This window comes from Girardinichthys multiradiatus, chromosome 5 (genome assembly GCF_021462225.1).
Source record: "Girardinichthys multiradiatus isolate DD_20200921_A chromosome 5, DD_fGirMul_XY1, whole genome shotgun sequence".
Taxonomy (NCBI): Eukaryota; Metazoa; Chordata; class Actinopteri; order Cyprinodontiformes; family Goodeidae; genus Girardinichthys; species Girardinichthys multiradiatus.
The window spans coordinates 9656839-9684129 of NC_061798.1; the positions used below are offsets into that span (position 1 = coordinate 9656839).

The 27291-nt window shown below is 39.2% G+C and overlaps 1 protein-coding gene across 8 annotated transcripts in view; it reads left to right on the plus strand.

Moving 5' to 3' along the window:
* Positions 1-27291, plus strand: part of septin9b (septin 9b) — a 118646-nt gene that overhangs the window by 77115 nt on the left and 14240 nt on the right. For 5 of the 8 annotated variants that reach the window (XM_047366135.1, XM_047366136.1, XM_047366138.1 and 2 more), the window contains 2 exons: positions 17579-17764; positions 27032-27163. In XM_047366135.1, the coding sequence (XP_047222091.1) occupies positions 17579-17764; positions 27032-27163 (318 nt within the window). Of the gene's footprint in view, positions 1-4384; positions 4526-4683; positions 4766-16969; positions 17109-17578; positions 17765-27031; positions 27164-27291 lie in introns of those variants that run through there. The other 3 variants (XM_047366139.1, XM_047366140.1, XM_047366141.1) reach the window with 3 other exon arrangements.

Genomic DNA, 27291 nt, shown 5'->3' on the forward strand with positions numbered 1-27291 from the left:
GTTCACCGAGTGGTGACAACTTTATGGGAGTATTTTGTTTGATAAAAGGAGATGTGCCACAAAAAAAATGTAAAGTCAAAAGGGTGATTCTGTTGATTAATGTTGGGGAAACATTTAAGATTACTCTCAGAAGAGATCAAAGACAATTTAGACTAAAAAGAAGAAATATTGGAGGAAAGTTCCTCACTAACTCATAAAACACTGATAAATTAATGAAAAGTCATATCAGATTTCTCCTGGGTAGTCTAGAGGTTGCAAATGATGAGCTATGTTCCTGGCAGAGGTTTGTATAAAATGTGATCGTAAACTATGTCTCTAGAGCACAACCTTCACCCCATGTCAGTTCTTTCAAATCTAGTTAAACATGTTTTCTAAGTGAAGTCCCTGTAAAGATTTTTTTAAATCATTCCATATCACGTGTATCATGACAATAAACACGTGTTGTTTCAATGTACCAACAGCTCACAGCCCAAAGTACCTGATAAACACAGTTTTCTACTCTGACTTTCACAACAAAACCACAACCAAGACTAAGACTGAAATCCAGCTGGGGCAGGAAGAAACCCTTTCTGCTGAATGTTGTGAAGTTCTCTCAGACCTTCAGCCAGCGTGCTGATGGGAAAAAAATATCAAGCCATATCAACACAGGAATAAATAAATCACTGCCTTGTTCCTGTCACTCAAACTCATCGTTAATCTAAACCTTTTTTTCACTTTAATCATTGAATTGTTTCCCAGAAGTGATTTCTTTTCCTTTTGATGTTGCTGTCTTGCTGTTAGGGGGTTGCTGGGTCACAGGATGCAGGAGTGATACAGATTTCCAGGGAACATTTGGGATTTGGAAACAGTTTCATCTGTTTTGCTGCCAATAGTAAATTCAGTGCAGCTTCATTCAGTCTAGCCGGCGTTGTTAGGCGTTTATGATGTTTCTTAAAGGAATAGATCCTAGTTTCATGGAAAATATGTTCCATGTGTGTCCTGTAATTGTGAGGCTAAGATGTTTCTAGCATATAACTGTACACAGTTTAAAGGTCATATTCAAAGCTGAAACTCAGTGGCTAAAGTCTAAAAATCCACAGCCACTCTATTTCTTTTCTGATTTATTCAACCAAGTAAAACATTTCAGTTTGATCTGAAAACTCTCGGAGGACATCTGTGGTTTCATTTTCTCAGTTCATTGTAACATTTATGGTTGAATGAGGGGAGGGGAGCTAACTTTATGAGTTAGCTAGTGTTGTTCAAGCTCTCAAGTTGAGATGACAAAATATGGATTCAAGAAAAGACAAAATGTTGGAATATTTTGACAAAACTAAAAATGCTCTTTTTTTTTTTTTCACGTAGCTACATTTTAAAGAATCTAATCAGTTTATAATTTTCTAGTCTAAATATGACCTTTCAATGCATCTTTGTAGTAATGCTTCCCCAAGTCTAAGGCTACGTTCAAATTGCAGCTTGAAGTGACCCAAATCCGATTTTTTTGTCCTTATGCGACCTGTATCAAAACGTTTCATGACAGTCTGAACAACACAGATCGATTTTTTCAAATGCAACCCAGGCCACTTGGATATGTGGTCCTAAATCCGATACGTATCTGATCTTTTAAAATGTGACCTGTGTCTGTACGGCAAGGCCACAGTCACCTGTACGTCATTGATACTCGACAAACGTTATTATGCTGGATCCTGCTACGTGGAAGCTAGAAGAAAACAACAACCATGGCGGACGTGGCTCACTTTCTTTTTGATCTTCTTAAAAATATTGTGTTGTTAATGTGCTGGCTTTGGTTGAAAAAATTAAAAATCGCAAGATACAGGCCAACATTTCCATTCGTATTTACTTCTGCAAACAATAAGCACGCTTGCTACATGTGATGTCATTGCATCGTCTACTGCGCATGCGGTACACTTAAGTTGTATGAATGCAGCTCACAGGAGGACTATAATATATTTGGAAATATGAACGACCATGCAAAAAAATCGAATTTCACAAAAAAATCGGAATTGAGCATTAAGACCTGCAGTATGTACGTACCCTAATTTTCCTTAATATGTTTTCACAAATCTGTTTATGTAACCAGTTCAGGTTTGGTCAGTCTTAATATTTTAGATTTTTAAGTAAAGTTAATCCATCCATCCATCCATCCATTGTCTTCTGCTTATCCGGGGTCGGGTCACGGGGGCAGCAGCCTAAGCATAGAGACCCAGACCTCCCTCTCCCCAGCCACTTGGGCCAGCTCGTCCGGGGGAATCCCAAGGCGTTCCCAGGCCAGCCGAGAAACATAGTCCTTCCAGCGTGTCCTAGGTCTTCCTCTGGACCTCCTCCCGGTGGAACGAGCCTGGAACACCCCAGCAGTGAGGCGTCCAGGAGGCATCCTAACCAGATGCCCGAGCCACCTCAACTGGCTCCTCTCGATGTGGAGAAGCAGCGGCTCCTGGATGACCGAGCTTCTCACCCTATCTCTAAAGGAGACCCCAGACACCCTGCGGAGGAAACTCATTTCGGCCGCCTGTATCCGTGATCTCGTTTTTTCGGTCATGACCCTAAGCTCATGACCATAGATGAGGGTAGGAACGTAGATCGACCGGTAAATAGAGAGCTTTGCTTTTTGACTCAGCTCTCTCTGAATAGACCTTGCCAGGGAGGCTTAAGAGTATGACTCCCCTATAGTTGGAAAACACACTACGGTCCCCCTTTTTGAATAGGGGGACCACCACCCCGGTCTGCCAATCCAGTGGAACTGCCCCCGATGTTCACGCGATGCTGCAGAGTCGCGATAACCGTTAGTCTAAAGGTACACATAGCCTGAAAATAAAAATCATGCACATTTATCTCATTGCTCTTAAATAGATTATAGATTACATAAACATCATACAATACTACTGAAGATCTAAAACTACTAATTGGGTCCTTAACTTGACTGCATTGTATTAGAACTAGGATCAATGTAATCAGATTGGGATCTGTCTGTATGATTGGTTTGACATTTGCCTTGAATTGTTCCTAAATAAATTGATTGAAATAAATTTAATTTAAATCTAAATTATTCATAACCCTTTAACAGTTTGTTGTGTTACAACCACAATCTCATTGTATTTCTTTAGGATAATATGATAGATCAACACAAAATATTAGATTGTGAACTGAATGGAATAAAATTTATTGTTTTCTTGATTCTTTAACAAATAAAAATCAAGAAGGATGTCAAAATTTTGGGATGATGTATATATTAGACTGGTGACTTACAAAGGCAATTTGTTATCCCTGGTTTTATTTAGTAGTATTGTGATAAAAAGGGGTTGAACACAAATTCAAACATCACTTTGAAATGTTTATGTCTGAAAAACATTTTAAACTACACATTATCATTTCTTCCACAATTATGTACCAGTGTTTTTCTAAAGAGGAGGGCGGGTGGTTGCTGGATAGATGGGGCAACCATCTATCTATGAAGATGCTTTAATGAATGTTGCAACTATCAGGTTTTATATGTAGCTGTCTCTTGGTGGATACATTTGCAAACCTAAGGGCTACTATTCATACTTTTGTAAAGCCGGGAAAGATCACTTGGTGTCATGCCCTGGAGCTGTGGATGGAGGCCAGCTTCCTGTGGTACTGGTTGCCCTTAACCCTGCAGAGCCAACAATTAACCATTGTTTGGTATTAATAAAACATCTACAATCTATTTGATGTCGCAAAATGCAATGCTAGTGGCTATTAGATGCTAATTGTATTGATTGTATGTATTAATTGCTACATCTGCTTATAAAATAGTCATTCTCAACTTAAATACTATTACATTCGAAGTTGATCTATTTGGTGGACTTTAACTGTTTAGCAAGACGTCTTATCTTAGTAAGCTGATGTATTGGGGCTCCAGTTTTTACACTAATCTAAGCTAAAGTATAGCCTGTTTTACAAATGATCCCATTGACAGTGCTTTAAATTTCTAAATATAGAAAAGTTCTGAGTTAGTCATGGGCTTAATGCGTCAGTCAGAGCTGGAGGGATGCCGATGAGTATTTGTGCCTCTCAGAGACAGAGTTAGTGAGCACTGAAAAAAAAAGAGAGGATCAAATCTCTACAGTTTATCCACACACTCATATAATTTAATACCCTCCTCAGTTAAACAAAGCTGTGAGAGGGAAGGAGCAGATGGACACACACAGGAGGAGGGAAAGAGGATCTTGTACTAACACAGTCACACACACACACACACACACACACACACACACACACATTGAAGCCCACTTGCGTTTTCATTTGTGACATAAAAACATTTTTTCTTTCTCAAGTGGATTTAAGTGCTCCCACATGGTTTGAGATGGCTCTCTATTTCCCCCAAGTTATCTACTGACTTTCTCTGAATGAGGGGTGTGGCCGGCGAATGCCTTGGGATGTGGATCACATGACCCTTTGTGGGCGTGGCCAGGGAGCAGCAGCAGAAGCAGTTTGGCCTCGCAAGCTGGAGCTGTGATTGAGAAGGGAAGAGAGTGGGAGAGAAGGAAATAGGAGAGGAAAGGGTTGGGTGAGTTGTCACCTTTTATGTTTGCTGTGTTCTTTCTGTCTTGCAGTAAAAGTTGGGAATGGTTTTAATGGAGAAAAAGAAGTGATGGGCTTGAAGACTGAAGGAGAGAAACAGAGAGGGTGTTGAAATGGGTGTTTTAAGACTGCTTCTTGTCTCAGTTTGCCAGGTGTACTTGCTGTGCTGTGCTTGGAATGAAGATCTGAAGCAGAGAGGTGAAGATTGAGCGTGTTTTGCGAGGAGGTGTGTGGAAAGACCGTAATTTGGTTTGACAGCCTTATACTTACTCACTGAAATATCTGTTCCCTTGCTCTCTCATTGTTCAGTCATTGGGGGGTCAGCGCTCCCATTCTTCCACCCCCCTCACTTTCTTTCTCCCCTCTCCTTTTCTTTCTTTCTTTCTTTTCCCACCCATTGTGGCCTCTGCTCTGCAGCGTGCATGGATGATCAAGCTCCCAAAATAAGGAGCTGACCAATCAAGATAGGTCTTGTCACTCTATAATTAATTTGTCGGTCCCTGTAGTCTGCCTTTCTTCTGGAGCCTCACCTCCAGGCTAGTTTTGATCTAGTGCATCAATACAGCCAAGCTGTTTTGATGCAGTTTAATTTTATTTTGAGTTTGAGGTCTGCTAAGTTGACTTCTGACTTCAGTTCAAACGCCACAGAGTAGTCTGATTTTTGAAGTATGATCTTTCAACCACATGTTCAGTATGTCGCATGGTCCACCTATCTGGTTAGCCCACTGTTTCTTGAATGGTTGTATTATTGGATGCTACACGCAGAAGTCTTAGCTCAGAAGTGTTCTTTTTTAAATGTAGGGCAAAGCTTTCTTGCCAGTGGGAGATGGTCAGAGAAGGTCTGTCTTAGCAATCTGAGTTTATTATGTCTAAGCATGGACAGATTTCAAGGTAAAGTATGGTTGGAGTTGTCTCTGGCTGTGTGAGATATAGAATAGCCCAGCACTACCCCTCCCCCACTCATTGCTGAGAACTGCCTATTCAGACAGCAGAGGGAAACCAAATACACTTTATCTAAAAAGGGTAAATTTGTCTTTTATCATTTTGTTTTGGTCTTGAAAACCATCAGTAATGGTGTAAAAAGTGGAGGGAAACCCCTCTGTCACTCTGTCACTTTTATTAAGGTAACGTTCTTTTAAAATTATAGTTGGAGGCTGTGGATAGCATCTCTGTTAAGTTTGGCTGGCTACTGCAGCAGATAGCCCAACTAAAAACCGGCTGTTAGGTAATGTGAAACTCCCAGTTAAATTTCCTAAGGAGCAGAAAACAAACTGTTTAATATTGTGCCCAATAACCATAACTTTAGCATGTGTTTTTTGCTTAACTCTAGCAGGATGAATCACAGTTGAATAACAAGAACTGGATTTTTTGTTTTAAATAAAAGCAATTACGTTTTATGATACACTTTCATAAAAATGTTTTATCTGCAACTGAAATTGGATATTTAACTAAAATGTATAAAAACATGCATAACATTGTCCAGTTTTGTGTCAGTTGGATCATAAAGATTATTTCTATCTGCAGAATGGCAGAATAATGGATATTAGAATTGTTTTAATTACATTTTAAGTCAAAGGTTTCCGTTCGCTAAGATTCCTTTAAACATTTACAATAGCTCAAAAAAGGAGGTCATGACTTCTTAAGCTTCTAAAAACATGGGAATCAGGTTTTTCAGACACCAGAATCAGAAAAGCTTTATTGCCAAGTACGTTTTTGGACATACAAGGAATTTGTTTTGGCGTAGTCATGTGGATGTATTTTCAAACACACTGCTTCCTTGTGTGACATCATGGGAAAATCCAAAGAAATCATGTAAAATACTAGCAGGATAACTGTGGACATCCACAAGTCTGGTTCGTCTTTGGGTACAATTTTCTAATGTCTGAAGGTGTTGCGTTCATCTGTTCAAACAGTTGATATGTCAGTACAAACAACATGAGGAAAAAACAATATGTGGAAACATTTAAAAAAATAGAAACTGCCACTGACCAGCTCCTGGATGTCCACAGCCTGGACTTTATCATATTCTGCAGATTAGGTGTCTTTACTCATTATTTCATACAAGTTTTATTTCGTCTCCTAAACAGCCCTGTTATGTTTATTAGTCACATGATCGAGGTAGAGTTCTGAATGGGGAAAACCCTGCATTTTCCAGCTGAAATGGCGAGCAAATAACGACTCACCCATTGCCTCTCTGGGAGAAAAATGGTGCGAAACCCCTTTTTTTTTTTTTTTAACCAAAGTAACAAAACAAAAAAATGACTGAGAATGGGGCTTTATTTTAGAATGTTGAATGAAGAGGAATTATTAATAAAACCCTCACATAGCAAAACGTCTACTATTTATCAAACAAAGACTGCTTTGAGTGTAAGTTCATCCTCAATGAACATGTAAGTTCATTGAGGATGAACTTACATGTGATTTACCCAGTAGACCTTCTGCTGCATCAGTGCTGCAACTACATCATATTAGGAATAATTGATTTGACTTTTAAGGCATTGCTTTGCATTTAAAATAATCCTTGTAATTGTTTAAAACATTTCTATTCAGAATACGATGCTGATAAAGAGTATGTTAATCACAAGTGATTAAAAACATCCTCATGATTGTTCAGGGTCAGTCCCCATGAAATAAGAGCCCACATATTCCTTTTTTCCTCCTCTTTGAGCTCCACACCAGACACAGATGTTTAAAAAATTGTATTTTGTAGGTTCGACCCATGATGTAAAGGTAGAGCAGGCACACCATATACAAAGGCTATGAGACCACGACGTAGCGATCCAGGGTTCTATTCCCGACCCTGGGACATTTGGTGCATGTGTTCTCCTTATACCTCTGCTGTCTATATACTGTGAAATAAAGGCCACTAGTGCCACAAAAAATGTATGCTATATAGCTAGCACGCATGTATATTTCAAACCTTAAATCTTGAATGGTACATCCACCTCTAAATGCTCAGTGTTTTGTTGCTGTTTTGTTTGACATCGTCATGCTTTTGCTGTTTCTGACCAAAGAATTTGCCTACAGGATGTAGAGCTGCTAAGAAGCGAGGTGTGAACATGTTTAACTGTGAACAACGAGACACTCTGCAAATGCTATTTTGTGCATTACTGTATCTTCTAAAGCTCTGAGGCTTCCTCTGTAACGTGGATATATTTATCTTATGCCCTTAAAGTGGCAGTTGTTCTGTTTCAGCGTAATTATTTATTTTTTATTTATTTCTTATTTGTGGTGAAAATGCAGCGTTATTTAGTGAACGGTGATGCGTTTCTGCATACATGTCTTGCTCTGTTTATCTCAGTGGATGCCCACAGGAGAGAGTTTTTGCTCTGACTGTATGTCATTGCTGGGAGGAGGTCGGACATGTCATGTTCTTTAAGGGCTGACAGTTAGTCTGCGTTGGGAGAGGTACGGTTGTGGTTGTTTCTTCTTCAGCGCCGTGACTGTGTGATTAAGTAATTATAGGTCATCTGTCAGATTCTGTTTCTGGAATTATGACTGGAAATAAAAAATAGGTTCTGGCATGTAGAAAAATCCACCATGGTTACGTGAATTTGAATGAGTTTATCTTTCATTTTGAATATCAAGATACATTCTGACATTTTTATTTCTAAGGAAGTGTAGAAATGAGCTATTGTGGATATAGTATATTACATATTGTTTCTCACAAGGTTTTCCAGAGACCAGTCGGTAACCAGAATCAGACGATTTTATCTTTGACCGGCCCTGATTGATGATTTAGTCAGTTGGAAATGAGAAATCCGACTTTTAATCGGTGAATGCACCATGCTTTTTTAAAAGAGAGTTTATTTTTTATGGAGGAATGTCAGGTGTTCATGCATGCTGCCACAACAGGGAATTAGACGAAGGCAGATAGCAAGAAGGTTAACATACTGCAGCAATGTTACACTGTTTCATCCTCTAAAGAGGTCAGCTCTCTGTAATGGAGCATTCTACATTTGGAAATGTTAGCAATATTTTAGAAACCTCACATGAAATCCAGTTTTACTATTTTATTTTAGAATTTCGGTGATGCAAACAGAGAGTTCTGTACTGTTGGGCTGTTCTTGAGGAAATCAAAGTTTTATTTTACTATAAACATTTTACTGTTAGGAAAGTTACGCTTTTATTTTTGCCAAAAGATAAATGCACGTTGGTCTGTTTTGTTGTTATGGTTTATGGTTCTTCAAAAGAAATTAGGATCAGTTAAACTCAAAATCAGGGTCATGGGTTTACAAAATCTCTGATAGGTGCATTGCTAAAGTACTCGCTTAAACTTGCTTGCCGACCAGTAAAGGAAAATGTATCAAACGGCTGAACATATGTTTTTATTAGCTTTGTTTTCTGTGAGACCCCTAAGTGTGATAATTAACCCTTTGCTACTCAATCACAAAATATTTTCTTAATATTTAAATATTCTGACCTGAAGAACTTTAGTCTTATATAATCGAAGGCAACTCTCAATGTTGAAATGCTTTTTATTTCCTCATAAATTGCTTAGCCACATTCAGAATGAAAGTATTTGAACCAGTCAGCCCCTTTACCACTTGGTGATTAGTGGCTACCAGATTTACTGCACTATGGGATCTGTTTGTCCTTTTCCCTGTTCGCCATCCCCTGCTGCAGCTGCTAGCTGGTCCTGCGGTGGGGCCCTCCTAGTTTCTCTTCCATGTTTCTCAGAAATGTTCAAGCTTTAGGTTATAGCTGTGGTCATTGGGCTCTCACAATGGCACTCAGCAGAACAGTGTCTTCCCTGCTGCCTTGGACTTTCCTTTTTTTAATTCTCTGTCTCCGCTTACAGCCATTGATCCCAGCTGTGTTCAGTCGGCGTGTTTCTGGTATTTTAACACTTATCTCTGGCACTGCTCTTTTATCTCAGTGGTTCCTTCATGTGACGACCCCTCTCTTTGTTTCCTCACATTTGTTGCTGTTTTTTAGGGGTGTTTTGATACAAGTCTGCTCTACCAGAAGCTCCTGGTGCTGGGAGCTGCATTTTCAGCAATGCAACACCATCTGCTATGCTCCGCATTAGACCAAGGGTTACATTCTTCAAAGGCCATCACAAGTGACGGTGCTGGGTGGCAATACTGAGACCCTTGTGAAAATGCCTTTTTTCTTCTTGGGCCATCTGTGGCCATCATTTGTCTCATATGCGGCCTATGATGTGAATCTAAGTAATAATGTCACTTTAAAAGTACATTTGTGGTATTTTGGTGTAAATAATTATCCTAAATATAGATAGTTCTCCCCAGCTGTACCATCTCTACTCTGTCACCAACAGATACCTCATTATCATTTACAAAAACTCAAATGGAGTAAAAATGGCCAAGTGGGATTTCCATGAATGTGCCTGACAGATAAGTTGCAATGGAAAAACAGTTGAAAGAAAGAAAGACTTGTCTTCAGACTTTTGGTTGGTTTAGTTTTAGAACTTCGCAGCGTGTAAACAAATGTCTGAGCAAAACACTGCTGACAAGTAAAAGAGAAGCTAGGATAATTGATCTCAGTTAGAAGCTCTGCCATAAAGCTAACTGTCATGCCATTTAGGGTAATCAAATCTGTCTAATTAATTTAAAGTTGTTACTGCTCATCTTGTGTTTGGCTTGTCATTGTGACTGAAAATGATTCCCTGGGATTATTGTCCAGTGGCAGTAACCTAGTGTCTTTAAAGAGCATGGTTGCTCCCTGACAGATTATTAATCAGAATGCTGATTGCCAGACGCGACAATTACATATGATCAGTCTGGCAATGGTGTTCATCATAATACTTCGCTTCTTACAAGCTGTATTGTGTGCCCCTAACACAAAAATAGGCATGGGCCAGTATGAGATTCTCATGGTATGATAACCTCAAATAAAAGCACAACGGTTTTAATGGCATTTAACAAAAAATTTCAAACATAAGTATGAATTGCAATGTGGAAGCAATGTTCTCCCCTGTATGCGTGGGTTCTCTCCAGGTACTTCAGCTTCCTCCCACAGTCAGTGCTTTGGCCTCTTGCAGGCTGGAGTCTAGTTTACCAAACAGATGATGAGTATTTCCCTGTTTGGTTAACTGGTTACTCTAAATTGCGTTTAGGTGTTTGCATGCATGGTTGTCTGTCATGTGTTGCCTGTGATGGGCAGGCGACCTGTCCAGGATATCAAATTGATTCTATTTAGACAAAAGTAACACATATTCCAACTGCTGCTAAGATAATATAAAACTTTTTTATATTATTTATACAGATATCCCAATACAGATTTTTGTTTTTGGCCTCTGGTACCCATCAGAGCCATTTAGGAATAGTCACCAGCCGAACTTAAGCTTAATAAAATCAGCATGATGTATATTCTTTAAAACCATTTAGCTTTAAAGCTCTCCTACTTTTTTTTTTTGGTCAGCCACAGGTATTTTGTCCCAATTGGAGTTTACAGGTCAGCCCCAATATGCTGCTCCAACATGCCTTAATGTAGTCAAGATAGCTAATGTAATGTTCAGATGTGTCACCTCAAATACGTGTGGCTTTAATAATTGTTTCTAACCAGTTCTTTGAGCTACTGGCTCATAATCTCTTTGGGTATTCTTGCTGATTTCTTACAATGCAGCACTCGTGTTGACTCTCTGTTTTAATGTGATTAGGTAACAATACAACTCACAGCATATTTCGTTGCAGTTCCTGTTAGTTGTGCAAAGGCAAATCTTACAGGACAAGTTTTTTTCTGCCTTAAAAACGGCTTTGCTTTGAAAGATATGAAACCTATATGTGTATTTCATGTGCAAAAGCTGTTCGTGAAATACAGAAGTAAAACAAGTGGATGTCAGTTTGTTAATTAGTCAGGCTATCTGCTCAGGTAGCCTGACCGCTGTGTAAACTGATTAATAGACATGGAGCTCATAGCTTGCCAACTGGAGTTTTAGTGTTAGTGAAAAGAGTGAGTGGTGGCCTTCCTTTAGGTTTTACACACCATGGCTGCTGCATTTTTTTTGTGGGCGGAAACATACATACATCCATTTTGTGTTATCATGGGAAACATTTAGGAGACTCCTGACCAGTATTACAGTGATTCACAACCAGGAGTACTCGTACCCCTAGTGGTACATGAGCACATTGCAGAGGGCACGTGGCGTGGAAACATTAAATATTTTATTTCTAAGGTGATGGGTAAATATCATCAGTTAGTAGGGATAATTCTTGGATGTTTGATGCTTTATTAAGACCCAGGTGCAAAATGCACCAAGCATTTATCAACCAAAAGTGCAAAAAAGACACAATAAAACAATTACAAGTGGAAAAGACTAGAGCAGGGGTGTAATTGCTGTTCACCTGCATTACACTGCGCTACTGGGAGAGAAAAGTAACAGCTGTTTCCACCTCCAGATCTATCAAAGACAAGCAAGCTCAGGTGTATCCTCAAAGCTCAGATAAATTATAAAAACAAAGTAAAACTGACATAGTGAGCCTGATTATTATTTTTGTTAAGTGTTCTGTTCTGGATTTTTTTAATTCAAATGTCTGTTTATTGGGGACTTTTTTTAAAAAGCTCCAGTTTTTGTCATAACAAAGGTAGGTTTATTATTTATGTTTTTGTATTTTATTAGAATACCTATTCACTTTCACAGCAAAAGTTTTATGTTTAATTTGAAATGAAAATAATAAAATGCCTAAGAATTAAATGTTGAAGTTAGAATTATTTTCTTTTCATAATCGATTCTTGTACGTTCTATATTTGCTAACACGTTTGACTGAGAAGGCACCCGTATAACAAAATGGCTCACTGGGTGCACAAGTCATAGGTTGGGAGTCACTCATGTTTTACACTGATAGTGGTGGGGGTAGGGCATTGCAGACCCATTAAAAGGACTGTAAAGGAGAGGTTTAGCTGAATATCATTAGCAGCTTTGAAAAGTTAGCTTTTAAAAACTCTGGATGTGTTGATACTGGTAGACAGCCCCACAGAAAAAAAGATAAAACTCACTGCAGATCATTTGGCTGTTTAGGAACATGGAACTCATGTTTTAATTTTATTAAAGTGAAAGTAATTACACAAACTCAAACAGTTATTGCAAGAAAAATGCTTTGGCCTCTTGCAGGATGGAGTCTAGTTCACCAAATAGATGATGAGCCTTTCCCAGTAACCGTTCAAAGTGTGCTGGCTCCAGTCTAGATTCTAAAACTAGGGTGGGTCTTCATTTGGTCAAAATTCAGCTCTGCACATCTGATCTTGTCAGAATGTTACTATATTTGCCACTACTCTACTCATAGTAGGTTAAACCTTAGGTGGCTGTAGTCATCCAAGCATTCTATTGGTGCATATTCTTACTATCCATATGGACCAGTTGGTCCCTGCTGTGACATCTGGTAAGAATATGCAACAACCGACCAAAGATATGCCTTATAGGGCAGCGTTTTTACCATATCTTTCTATTCCTTACTACGTCCTACAAGTTAGTTTAACTATGAAGAAACTATTTTATTTCAAGAACTACTAAACATGACTAAAGCATTGTTATGTTCCTTGAGAGCACAGTACACCTGTTTTTCTGGGTGCTTCTAAAAGCAAAATATTAACTGATTCCTGTGTTTAGCTGCTAACTTCTATGAGTTGTTTTACTGCGGATGTAAAATATGTGGTTTTTCTGCTGTGAAGTTCTCAGCGACAAACAGGAAACCAAGATAAAACACACAGCAGGAACTCATTTTTATTAAACACGAAGATGTATCATGAACGGTTTTGGAAGACTGTGCAGCCCCAGGAGCAAACTTCATCCTCAGAAATGTGAAACTCATCTCATAACTGCCCACATTTAAAAATAAATGACCAGAGCCTGGAATAATCTCTTTGATGGGATTTATCTATTCACGCAAAGAAAATTCTTCAACTCATCCCATTCATTCCTCAAACAAAGCTCTAAATCAGCTAATCCCTCAATGTTGCATTTGTGTTTTGTGGGGTGAAAAAATAAAATCATTTACTTAATGTTGTGAATGTATATTAATGATCTGTGTTCATATGTACTATCAGTTTGCAGTAAGCATGGGCTGATGTAAGGTTTAAACAGTTTGACAACTTTAAGTTAAAATAAGTTTTAAGACAAAGACAAAAACAAAATGTATAACAGGATCTACAGCTGCATAGCTGACCCTCCGCTGGTTTATATGGCATGTCACTCGTAGCTTTCCATCTATCCATTATCTTCAACTTATCTAAGAGGTGGTCACAGATGGGGTTACAGGTCTGGGAGGGAAACCCAGACACTTGTCTCCCCAGTGTCAGTCTCCAGCTCATGCTGGTGGATCCCAAAGCATTCACAGCCCAGATATGCAGTCTCTCCAAGAAGTTCTGGTTCTGCCAGGGGGTCTTCTACTAGTGGGATGTGCTCAGAAAACATCCAAAAGCAGTGACTCAGGAGGAATCTGAATCATATGCCCAAAGAACCTCAACTGACTCCTTTTAATGTTGAGGAGCAGTGGCTTTAGCTACCCATGTTCGACAGAGCTTTTCACCAGATCTAAGGCTAAGTCTTGCTACCTTACAGAGGAACCACATTTCAGTTGCTTCTATTTGCTTTCTGGTTCTTTCAGGCATGATCCATATCTGATCCCAAAATGTCCGGGTTGGAATGCTGATGGCCTGGTGAGTCAAGAGTGGATAGGACCCCAGTCCGTATATCCATGTCCTGCTGCATCCTGTTGTAGCTTGTGAACAACACACCAAGAATACTTGAACTGAGCTGCGACTGACATCTAACCTGGATGAAGTAACCCACCTTTTTAAAATGGTGTAAACCCAATAGATTGATGAAGGCCTTTTCTTACTTACACAACATGAGTAAACTGGATATAACAGCCAAATTTGTCAGCAAGGGAAAGTTGTAGTGGCTGCCTTTCAGCCAGGTGACCCCAATGAGTAGAAGTCGGAAAATGTGGGTCACAGTGGCATCTCGTCTAAAGGACTTTTACTATGTCACAAAAAATGCTACTATATAATCTTGACATACTGTACGTTAATACGGGTAACTGGCCCAGACCTACTGGTTATCGTTATTAGGATATCTCCCCTAATAATCAAGCAATGACTGAGTTTTTCTAAACTATCTAAATATATAACATCCATTTGTCCAATGCCTTGTTTAGCTGTCGTTTTGATATTTAAAAACTATGGTTCATTAGAGATTATATTTCATTATTGAAGGGACTACATTGATTGGCTGATGCTACTATGTGTATCTTTGCTCAAGTTGGTTTCCCATTACAGAAGTTCAGTTTCTCATGCCTGAAATGTTGTTCCGTTTTGATGCGTCCGTTGAATCTTGCTCATGTGAGAACAGATTGGATTTAACTGATGCTGCAGCCCTATCATGATCTGTATGTTTACTATGGTTTTCTAAGAAGTCTAATTGGATGGGATAGTTTTCATTGTCCTCATTGTTGTCATAATCTTATAATGTAGATTTGATGAAGAAACATCTTACACACAAACATTTATTATAAAAGAGGTTTTTAAAGGTACTGCAACACGCTTTCCATCTCTTGGAAAAGTTAATGCATCTGAAAGTAATAGTGACTGCCTGAGAAGGAGGAGTGAATTTTGAAGCATGTAGCATGTCATTGCTGTGTATTTGCCTCTATTTAAACTATGTCTGTTTTCTGGGGTCTTGGAACCCAGAAAGAAGCCTGGCTACAGACCCGTAGCATGTCATTAGAGCTTATCTGCATCATTCATCGTTCAAGAGCCGTCCAATGTCTTTTGAGTTCAGTCCGAAGCGGTGTAACTGCAGGGTTAGCCAAACGATACCTTGTGACACTGCATGGAAAGATTGGCAAACACAAGCTAAAGATAAACTGATCCAAATACCTTAGGAATATTGTACAAAATACAAAATATGTTGGGTTTCTTGAGGTCAGCATTGCTGCTCTAAATCAACCTGTGCTCACTGTAATGCAGTGCTAAGGCAAGGTTAACACTACATTATAGATTAGAGTCATGTAATGTCTTGTCATGTTTGCTTATTTTAATCAAATTAATGTCCTACAAAGGAATACAGCATCTTGAGAAAGTGGAAAGAAAACTTCTACTGTGATTAGTAACGGGGCTCTCAAGTTGTAGGTGAGATGTATGTGATATCAAAGTTCATGTCATCAGCTAAACATTACACTGTCAAAGCACTGAAATTTAGATGGACTTCTGAAGGTGTGGCACTCTTCCTTATAATCTGAACTTTCATTATTCTGTGAGTCTTTGAAGAGACGAAGAAAGGTTTCAGAGAGATTATTGTGAAATCCATGTAGATGACTGAGGTAGAAGAGTCTATGATCACAGGACACATGCAGATTTATCCTCTTTAATCAGGAGACAGTTGAACATAGTCTTTAGAAATGTATTATTAACCCTCTGTTTTCAGTAAGAGAGAGCCTTAAAAATGCTCACCTCACTACAAGGGCAGTGATAGTTACGAACGATCCTCAGTAACATTGCATGTGCAGTGCTTTGCAAAATGTTTTCTACCAGCTGCAGCCCAACCCAGACAACGTCACCTAAACTGACAAGCCGGTCAAGGAAAGCATTGATAAGAGAAGCAGCCAAGATCCCTATGATAACTATGGAGACGCTGTAGACAGCCATAGCTCAGGTGGAAGAATCTGTTGACCACTAAGCTGTTAGTTGTTCACCGCAAATCTTGCCTTAGTGGAATAGGGACAAGAAGAAACACATTGTTGAGAGGAAATGTCAAGTGTGCAGTAAGCCATGTGGAGAACACAGCAAACCTTTGGAAACAGGTATTTGGGTCAGATCAGACCTAAACCTTTTTGCCTACATGCAAAGTCATATACTGTATGTGAAGGGGACTAACCCTGCACATCACTCTAAACATATCATCCACACTATGATGTATAGTTGTGGCAGCATTAGGTTGTGGGGATGCTTTTCTTCAGAAAGGACACCGGCCAGAGTTGATGGGGAAAAAGGATGGAGCTAAATACCATGCAAAGCAGAGAACCTGTGCATTAGACTTGAGACTGGAGCAGGAGTTCATCTTCTAGCAGAGCAAAACTCAGTCAATGTAGAGACCTAAATGCAGTTCAAAATCTGTGGTGAGAGATGATTTTTGCTGTGAGGAGGTGCTTCACCTCCAATCTGACTTAAGCTGAGCTGTTTTGCAAAAGATGGGCCATTACAAATATACTGTATCCCACACTTCAGATTTTTAAAGATCTAAACGTAAAGCTTGTAGTTGTATGCTATTTAAACTAAACCTTCCCTTATGTGATTTTGTGAACCAATAGAAGTGAATCTACTCACCAGTAGAATGAATATAATTTGAATTTATGCCCTCATCCAGCTTTAGGTATGTGACTGTGGTTTGTCATGCCTGTGACTTCAAAACTCAGACACACACTACCAAACGTTTCTGTTAGAACACAGGAAACTGTTGTCTCCTCCTCCAGCGAGAGGAGGGAATCGACTTCTGCAAGCACGCAGTAGCACATTTTGGCAGAGCCAAGCTGGGTTTTAGTCTGCATGTTGCAGAGTTGCCTTGGCAGATTGTCTTCACTTTCTAACAAGCAGTCCTCCCCTAAACTAAGGTAGGCTCCGATTTGTAGTGGCTGCTTCGTGTCCAAGCCGCATTTGTCTGGTTTGTCTTGGCATTTTAGAATCATGCAAAGTGTGGCCTTAGTTTCTCACTTGAGTTCAAATTTCTGCATCTATTGTTTAAAAAAATATGTATGTTTTAGTGTTTTGGATTGAGGCCATGTAAACCAGATGCTGTCATGTTTTTGATTTGGTTTAAATTTTTAACTGAAGAGTTTTGCTATTGCCATTTGAATGACTGATAGGTGCAGTGAAATGTGATTTGAAGTCTGCTACCCTGTTTCACACAGGAAATGAGCTGTCTAGAAGAATATCTTCTAATGCCGTTACCCTTCTGCTGTTCACCTTCCCTTATATTCACATGTTGAACGGTTCCCTTTGGGTTTAATTCAACTTATTTTAAGTTAATTAATCAAATATTATGGCCAGTGAATAAATTCAGTTTCTTTTTGCCTTTTCTCAGGGTCAGAGGTCAGTCTGAGCCACAGCAACATGTCAGAGTCCGCCAAGCCCCACCATCCCAACCCCCAAGGAAAGGGGGAGAAGAGCCATGGAGGAGACTTCAGCTACGTGGGCATTGATGCCATCCTGGAGCAGATGAGGAGGAAGGCCATGAAGAAAGGCTTTGAGCTCAACCTCATGGTTGTAGGTAAGTTGTGGACATGAAGTCATTTAATAGGAACCTGTGTTTGCAATCCCACAAATAATTGGAGAGGAGAGATGCACAAAGTAATTGTATGGTGACCAGAATCTGATTATTTTTAGCTCAGACAGTCCTGATCAGTGCCCAGATGATCAGAACCTTAAAAATGTTGGATCAATGAACACACCATACCGAATCACTGCCAGATTGCAGTACCACCACACTCTTCGGTTTATATGCTTTTACTGAGGCACAAAGTTAACTATTTGCAGTGTCAGTGGGGAGGATAAGACTGAAGTCAAAGCACATAGAAGCTATTTACAAGTAAACTATATTTTAACAACATATAAAGACATGTCAGCAGTTCATTTAGCTTGTGAATCAGAGTCAGTGAGAGAGAGCAAGACTTTCAGCAGATAGCAAGACGTCTGAACGGAATACATCCAAGCTGCTCTGTTTTTTAGCCTTTCAATCTGTGTTTGCTGTGGAAAGAACAGGATTTGGAAATGTTGGTGGCCTTTTGGAAATCTCTGAGTTAAGGTATCTATCTACAACCTTCCTTTGCACGGACCATTAAGAGATTATCACAGTCAAATAACCTTTAGTATCAATACCCCAGTTTCACACAATCATGGTTTTAACATAAAATTGTCAGATAAAATGTGTAAAACTTACAGTATGTTGGCTTTTATTTAAAATAGCCTGCAGTTATTACATTGCTGCTTCCAAAATCATATACTGATTACAGTTAAAAAAAATGTCTGGCATGTATTTATTGGTATTATGATTTTATGACACACACTTATGAGAGAACAAGAATGTGTGTGTTGACAGTCACTCTAAAATGGCACATTGTTTTAAATGATTTTTCCTAACAGATGTAAACAGTGGTGCAAGACTAAAGCAAAATTTGGACTAAACACCCACTCAATTTATTAGAAGTTTTAAAATAAATGTGCTAACTGCTGTTCTGTTAGCAATAGCAGTCAAACAAGCTAATATCTAATATTAGCTTGACTAATAGTTAATTAGTCAAGCTATTAGTTTAGTTACCTAGCTTGCACTCTGCTGCTTAACACATCTTTCCATGTCCAGAAAAAATTATCTTATTAACACTAATGCTCCTTTAGTTTCCGTGGCATGACTTTCCAAACCGCTGACTGACTTCAGTGTAAACGAGAGAAATGAGAGTGATCGAGGGTGAGTGCTGTGCTGTTCTACTCCAAACATAAACCATAATGAGTAATCAGTATGATGAAACCTTTTTTGGTTTTAAAACTGTTACTTTTTTAAAGCTGTGGTATACCTTGAGATCGAAAGCTGGTGTATGCCAATACACATGGAGACTCCTGTTTTGGTGATCTTAACAGCGCTAACTGAGCTAGTCACTAATACAAGATGCTAAAAATGATTTGAAATGTCGACTTCATAAAAATGTTATATTTACTTTGAAATACCATAATGGTGGTATAGCAGTTTTTCTTTCATTCAGTCTGACATCAACTCTGCCCCAAATACAAATAATTAATGCTAATCACAGGAAGGCATAAAAAGCACTGATTGTTTTGATTTCTTTTAAGCCTGAGCAGGAACTGGACTCTAAATTTGATTTTGTCGGCATTACAGAAAACTGTATTCATGGTTTAACAATCAAACAAAGCAGCTCGAGCGGATAAAAGGAGGCTATCATAATGACAGCGATTAGTCTGACAAGTTGAAACGCTCGCATCGGTGGCAGCTCTCATACTGGCTGTGACAGCTGACAGCAGTAAAACAATATGAATCGGACCGCTCCAACTAGTCTGTGTGTTCAGTATCATAAACAGACCTCTGCTTATAAAAGTAGGCAAAGACAACTGAAGTTGAACATTTTGGTTTCTGTTAGTTTTTGTCAGTCCAAGTCGCTTCTGTTTGCAGTAGGTTTTGGTTACCTACAGGTTGTCTGTCGTGGGAGGCAACAAAAGTGTCATGGTTAAAATATTACTTCAGCATTATCTGACGTACGATGAGATAGGATAAGATCATCTGACATTTCTTTTTAAGTAAAAGCTTTTTTTATACTGTCCTTTCCTATACAGTGCCTTGCAAAAGTATGTGTACCCCATGGTCTTTATGCTGCTGTTTGTTCACTTACATCCTTCACAAACCTTGAAGACCTTCACAGAGCATTGGATTTTTTACTGAAATTAAAATATGACTAATTTGGTGTCTTTTAAAGGCAGTTTGTTGTACTGGATTGTATTCCAGGGTGTCAGAGTAAATGGTACTGAATATAAGTGAATGCTATTGTTTTTCGGTTTTTTATTTATAAAGTTTTGACAACCAAGTATAATTTTCCCTCCACTACACCATTGTGCACTGCGTTGTGTTGGTATAGCTAAAAAAAATTAACCAAAGTTTCTGGTTATAATGCAACAAAATGTGAAACATTTAAGTATCATGAATACTTTTGCAAGGCGCTGTATTTAGTCCAGTAACATTGGCTGTATTTAGAAAATAGGTAATATGAAGGTATCCCCACATTGCAACTATGTGCATCCTGTATAATACTAAGTTGGTAAACATACAGACGTTATACAGTTACAGTTTTCAATCATTTTGGAGGTTTTTGAATCCATCCATCCCTCCCTCTCCCTGCCATCACCGCAGCTTATTTGAGGGTGGAACCCAAGGACTTCCCAGTGCAGAAGAGATATATGGTCCCCCCAGTGTGATCCAGGTCTGCCCTGGTGTCTACTCCCAGATTTGAATACTCCCCTCAGGGCCGGGGTCAGTGTGAGACCACTTCAAAAATCTTGATTATCGCTGACACAATTATAGGGCAAACCTCACCTCTGAGGCCGCTCTGAACACCATCCTGGAGCCAGTAAAAGCAGTTTGAGCCAAATGATAGGTGGGGGCTTGGTCACACTACTTCTGGCACAATTTGGCTTTGGATGAAGATATTTGTAGACGTTATATTGTGTTGAAATTAAAAGAATTTAAATGAAAATTCACTTCAAAAAATGTACTATTCATGAGGAACAGTCCAAAAATGTTTAAAGTTCAAATGTACTTAACCATCAATTAGCTGTTGTCTGCATGTCCAAGAGAAACTTTTTGTGGCACAAAACTGACTTTAACTGAAATGCCCACATCCTCCTAAATGTGGCCTTGAGGTACACTCAGTGTCTTCCTAAGGAAAAAAACATACATAGACCTGGCCATCCACAGCAGTCGTGCGACAAAAAAAAAAAAATCAAAACATGATTCAACCCCCTTTTTCATAACTTGATTTTCTGAGTGCCCATTATCGAGACTCATGGTGGGGAACGCAAATCAGCATCAGTACCCTTACCATGCCCTGTCAGGTCTATGACAGCTCAATGTGTGCTGTTTCTGACGTGCCAGTGATTTGTATATTGCATGAGTAATAGGGATAAAGAGTGTAACATTTATTCTTCAGGATGGATTAAGGTAATCATGCCATTGTGTCACTGTTTTATTTAAAATTTGTTTCGTACCTATTGACCTGACCAGAACACTTGGATATGGAAAACAGATTATACACAATCTATGAGTGCCTCCAAGTGGTATATTAATTATTAGCTGAATCAATCAAAGTAGGTGGGGGTACTCTCCCCTTGCAGCTGCTCTGACCATTCAGCATGCTGAGGTGAATTCATCTTCAACAGTACAGACAGGAGCATCTGTTTGGCTTAGTACGAGATTAAGTAACCTTATGATCGGGTCATTGCTGCATCATCATAGCAGTTGTTCAAATTATGTGAACTTGGCAAATACAGTAGGTATGATTTATGGTGTCTCAAACTGGTGACCCCTTTACCATGGAACTTTGTGATTTCCAAAAACACGGCAGACAGCCCTTGCTGTCTATTGATTGTGCATGGTACGCGATTATATGCATGGGAACACAATGCTGGAATGCTATTCAACACTCAACCAGGCTGCTATACATGCATAAGGTTCAGTGTTGGCTTACTGTCAATTAATCCTGATCACTGAAACATCAGCTAAGCTTCCAAAAGGAATCTCCTTCCACGACAAACAAGGATCTACAGCATCAACTTTGTTTTTCAAGGGTGTGTTGGTAATATTATATAAATTAAGTTAAATAACACGTTTTGCACATTCATTTTTCCTTGTTTGTTGGAGGCAAACTGCACAACCCTGCAAACAGCTGACATGTATGCACTTGCAGCACTCCAACACCTCAAGGAAAATTGAAACTCATGTGATAAAATATTGTGTAACTACTGAGAATGCTTCAGGCAGCAGTTGATGGTGGAAAAAGAACAGACTATAACTTGTGATTTCAAATTAAATACCTATAGAGTGAAGAAATGTAGAAAACAACAGTATCAGTATCAGATTCCTTGGACCATATGTTGGCAAATACCTACCTATATGCATCACTGGAGTCCAGTTTCTAACAGTCAGGCTGGTATTGACATGCCATTTAGGGTAAAAGGTTTGGGAATAATAACTCCATTCTTTTGTGTCATTATGTGTAGATGCTTTAAGTCATGCTTGGTATCATGTAAACTACACTGTGTAAAGAATTAATTTTCAGTTCGCAGTGTTAAAGCATGAAGAGTCATAAAGAATAGACAGATAAAAGATGACAGAAACAAAAGTTTTTCAGAACCGGGTTGATAAAAGTTAGAACAGCTGTGGTCTTGGTCGTGCCCCCGAAGTCCCGTGGCATTCAGACAAAGCATTTTCATGCCTCCCTTCAGCTGGCTGACCTCAGCTAAAATGCTCAAGTGTGAGTGTGTCTGTGACAGAGGCAATAAAAATGTGAGCATGTGCTGGAGGATGAATTCACTGAGTGGCCTGAATGTGAAGCTGGTGCAAAAGAGCAAGTGTCTCCCTGGGTGGAACAGAAGACCAACTAGCTTGGCAAAGCGCCACATGACAGTTGACTCCCACAGGGCCTGATGACAAAGGGCAGGAAAAAGGGAAATGAGGTGCTGAGTTTGTGTAGAAGTGTCAAACAAAGCTGAAGTAAATTCCTGATGTATGATTTAGCACTTGATAAAAACCTTTCTCATTATATTACAGAGCTAAATACAGTGGCAGTTTTCAATATAGGCAATATGTCTCACCACCCAGGGCACAAATCTGTCAGGGAGCAGCAGGGGCACCCCAAAAAAATTTTCTTTAACTTGCACTTCTAATGAGTTTCCTGTTACACATTGTAAATGTTTTAGGAATAAATGGCTGGACACATTGTCAAGGAATGTTTAGCTATGTTGTGTCACTATTGAGGTTATTTTTTTGGAATCTTAATGTCATCTGAATGTTTAAACCTGGACTGTATTATTTTACAAAATACAAATTCAGCTTTACCTATTTCTAAAAATGTAAACATGGAGATTGATTCTTATGGTCAAAATCTTTTCTCGTCTTGTTTTTCTAAATGCAGTTTTGTGTTTTGTTTATATGTAAAGCCAAATGCATTTATCTATGGGCATTACAGGAAAACAGGTTTCTTTAAAAAAGGTTATCTTTAAAGTGAAAAGAAATGACATTGTTTTACTTGGTATAGTGTTGTGGTTATAGCCCACTCACCCATGATGCTGAAAGCACTGTTTCCTGATTACAACAAATGCTTTGTTGCAACTGGAGGGTCTCCAGGGCAGCCTCAGGAGTTGTAAAGGTTGCTGACGCCAGGCCATTTTTGCATTTTTCAGTCCAGCTAACTAAAATTAGCCACTGTAGCAACATGGTTAGATTTTCAAATTACATTTTGTGTTTGTTTTTAGGTTTTAAACATTTTCTTCTGTGGGACATTCATTTTGTATAGAAATCGACATAAAAAGCACATAGATTGGAGCCTATTGACATAAAAAATTCTTTCATAAAACATCCTTTTTTTATTCTCTTAGTGTCGCTCTTTGTGGAAATGTTATGCATATACAGGTCCTTCTCAAAAAATTAGCATATTGTGATAAAGTTCATTATTTTCCATAATGTCATGATGAAAATTTAACATTCATATATTTTAGATTCATTGCACACTAACTGAAATATTTCAGGTCTTTTATTGTCCTAATACAGATGATTTTGGCATACAGCTCATGAAAACCCAAGATTCCTATCTCACAAAATTAGCATATCATTAAAAGGGTCTCTAAACGAGCTATGAACCTAATCATCTGAATCAACGAGTTAACTCTAAACACCTGCAAAAGATTCCTGAGGCCTTTAAAACTCCCAGCCTGGTTCATCACTCAAAACTCCAATCATGGGTAAGACTGCCGACCTGACTGCTGTCCAGAAGGCCACTATTGACACCCTCAAGCAAGAGGGTAAGACACAGAAAGAAATTTCTGAACGAATAGGCTGTTCCCAGAGTGCTGTATCAAGGCACCTCAGTGGGAAGTCTGTGGGAAGGAAAAGGTGTGGCAGAAAACGCTGCACAACGAGAAGAGGTGACCGGACCCTGAGGAAGATTGTGGAGAAGGGCCGATTCCAGACCTTGGGGGACCTGCGGAAGCAGTGGACTGAGTCTGGAGTAGAAACATCCAGAGCCACCGTGCACAGGCGTGTGCAGGAAATGGGCTACAGGTGCCGCATTCCCCAGGTCAAGCCACCTTTGAACCAGAAACAGCGGCAGAAGCGCCTGACCTGGGCTACAGAGAAGCAGCACTGGACTGTTCCTCAGTGGTCCAAAGTACTTTTTTCGGATGAAAGCAAATTCTGCATGTCATTCGGAAATCAAGGTGCCAGAGTCTGGAGGAAGACTGGGGAGAAGGAAATGCCAAAATGCCAGAAGTCCAGTGTCAAGTACCCACAGTCAGTGATGGTCTGGGGTGCCGTGTCAGCTGCTGGTGTTGGTCCACTGTGTTTTATCAAGGGCAGGGTCAATGCAGCTAGCTATCAGGAGATTTTGGAGCACTTCATGCTTCCATCTGCTGAAAAGCTTTATGGAGATGAAGATTTCATTTTTCAGCACGACCTGGCACCTGCTCACAGTGCCAAAACCACTGGTAAATGGTTTACTGACCATGGTATCACTGTGCTCAATTGGCCTGCCAACTCTCCTGACCTGAACCCCATAGAGAATCTGTGGGATATTGTGAAGAGAACGTTGAGAGACTCAAGACCCAACACTCTGGATGAGCTAAAGGCCGCTATTGAAGCATCCTGGGCCTCCATATGACCTCAGCAGTGCCACAGGCTGATTGCCTCCATGCCACGCCGCAGTGAAGCAGTCATCTCTGCAAAAGGATTCCCGACCAAGTATTGAGTGCATAACTGTACATGATTATTTGAAGGTTGACGTTTTTTGTATTAAAAACACTTTTCTTTTATTGGTCGGATGAAATATGCTAATTTTGTGAGATAGGAATTTTGGGTTTTCATGAGCTGTATGCCAAAATCATCCGTATTAAGACAATAAAAGACCTGAAATATTTCAGTTAGTGTGCAATGAATCTAAAATATATGAATGTTAAATTTTCATCATTACATTATGGAAAATAATGAACTTTATCACAATATGCTAATATTTTGAGAAGGACCTGTAGTGCATAAAAATGCCTAGAAAGATTTGCAAAAATTTTTAAATTTTCATTTTAAAACATTGCTCGGTTTTGGTTTTTTTTAGCATTTTTGGCCAGTTATTAAGAGCCACAGGGGAAAGTCTAAAGAGCGAAATGGTGATAATCCAAAGATGTGATAATCCAACACAGGATTAATTATGAGATTTATGGCTCTTTGAAGGGAATTGAATCTTCAGGATCTGTTCACTTCAAAGAGTTGTTCAAAAGAGATTTTTGAAATTTACAACATAAGCTGAGTCATCATCTTAACCAAATAAAGTGTGCAAACTTTGCGTGGCGCGGCGCCACTTGTTTGGTCCTCGAGCAACGAGCACACTTTGACCGCCCTCCTCTTTCCCACTGCATGCGTCGGCGTCACACCCTGCCGCCAAGACACATGATGAAGACATTGAGCAATGAGTATGTTCTCTGTATGCTCATATTTACCCCCTTTTGGTCTTCACATTTCATCATATTTTTAAATTAAATTGAAAAAGTATCAAGCAAAGTTGGAAAAAACTAAGAAGGGCTCTTACTAACTAAGACTCGAGTCCTATCGTTCATTCGAAGGAGCCGTTCAAAAGAATCGATTTTAGGTGAATGTCACATCATTCCACGGGATTAGCTTGGTTAAAAAAAGCTACTATAATGTCCTGACAGTGCCCCTAACATGCTTAGTTTGCCAGTTGTTTCAGAAAATATATGTTTAAGAACGCCCATCTATTCAGCTCCAGTCCTTAGTAAACTAATATTCCTAGGTTAACGTTGGCATGTTTCTCTGTTTAGATTATGACTTGTTGGCAAGATACCCAGTTAAGTTAGATTGTTATGAAAAACCCAGATTCAAACCAAGATTCATTAGTTGACAACAGATTGAAAATATCTGGAGTAGAGTTAATCTAGGAGCTCTGATACTGATAATTTAAAATACTTGAATTAGGACACCGATCCAAAACCTGAGATGGCATCCTGACATCCCTAATAACACTGTAAAGTCACAAACATTCTTTGGGAATATTTTGGATCTCTGTATCTCATCATCTTTGCTTGATCTGTTCCTATAAAAACAATATTACATTTAGTTCACAAGTGCAAACCTTAGTTTGAAATTGACTTTATGCAAATTGGTGTCATTGATGTTGAAATATGAATTTGTACTTAACAGTTTTTGTCATTTTACCCTCATAAAGTTCAATAAGGCCCAAATGTCTAACTAAAGAAAAAAATTATGAAAATATATTAAGTAATATGTAATATATGATACAAGATAAAAGCAATAATTTAAGAAAGATTGAACCATGTCAAAGTGCCTCCTTCCATCATTCCTTCAACGTGAGGAATTTCTGTTGAGTTTACAACGTGTCACACAGGCAGCCATGTTCAACAGATGCATACATCACTGTAGACACTACTCAAGGGGAGCCATCCCTTGCTGGCTTATACTTCTTGTGTGTGTGTGGTCTGTCAAATACGTCTGTTCTCCAAACCCCCACAGGTTGCTCATCTGGCCACGCAGTTTCCTGCTATGCTTGTCCTCCTAAATATGTACACACACACACACACACTCTTCACCCCATACGTGAGGCCTAATGTCAAGTCCAAATGGTGTATCCTTCTTCCGGTTAAGTAAACAAAAAGTTGAAATCAAGGTGAAAGGGAGAAAAAAAACAAAAAACTGTTGGTAATCTGACTTCTTTGTGTATTTTGTGGTGATGTTTTTCAGGGCAAAGTGGCCTGGGGAAGTCCACCTTGATGAACACACTGTTCAAATCCAAGGTGAGCCGTAATAAATCAGTGCAGTCCAATCCGGAGGAGAGGATCCCCAAGACGATCGAGATTAAATCCATCAGTCACGGTTGGCCTATATTCAAGTTTAACAGCCCACAGCATTTACACTGCACATATGGTGCTATTAATTATGCAGACTGTGTGTTCTCAGCTATTGTGTTTTAACCAAATGAATTGCTCCTTAACAGAAAATGA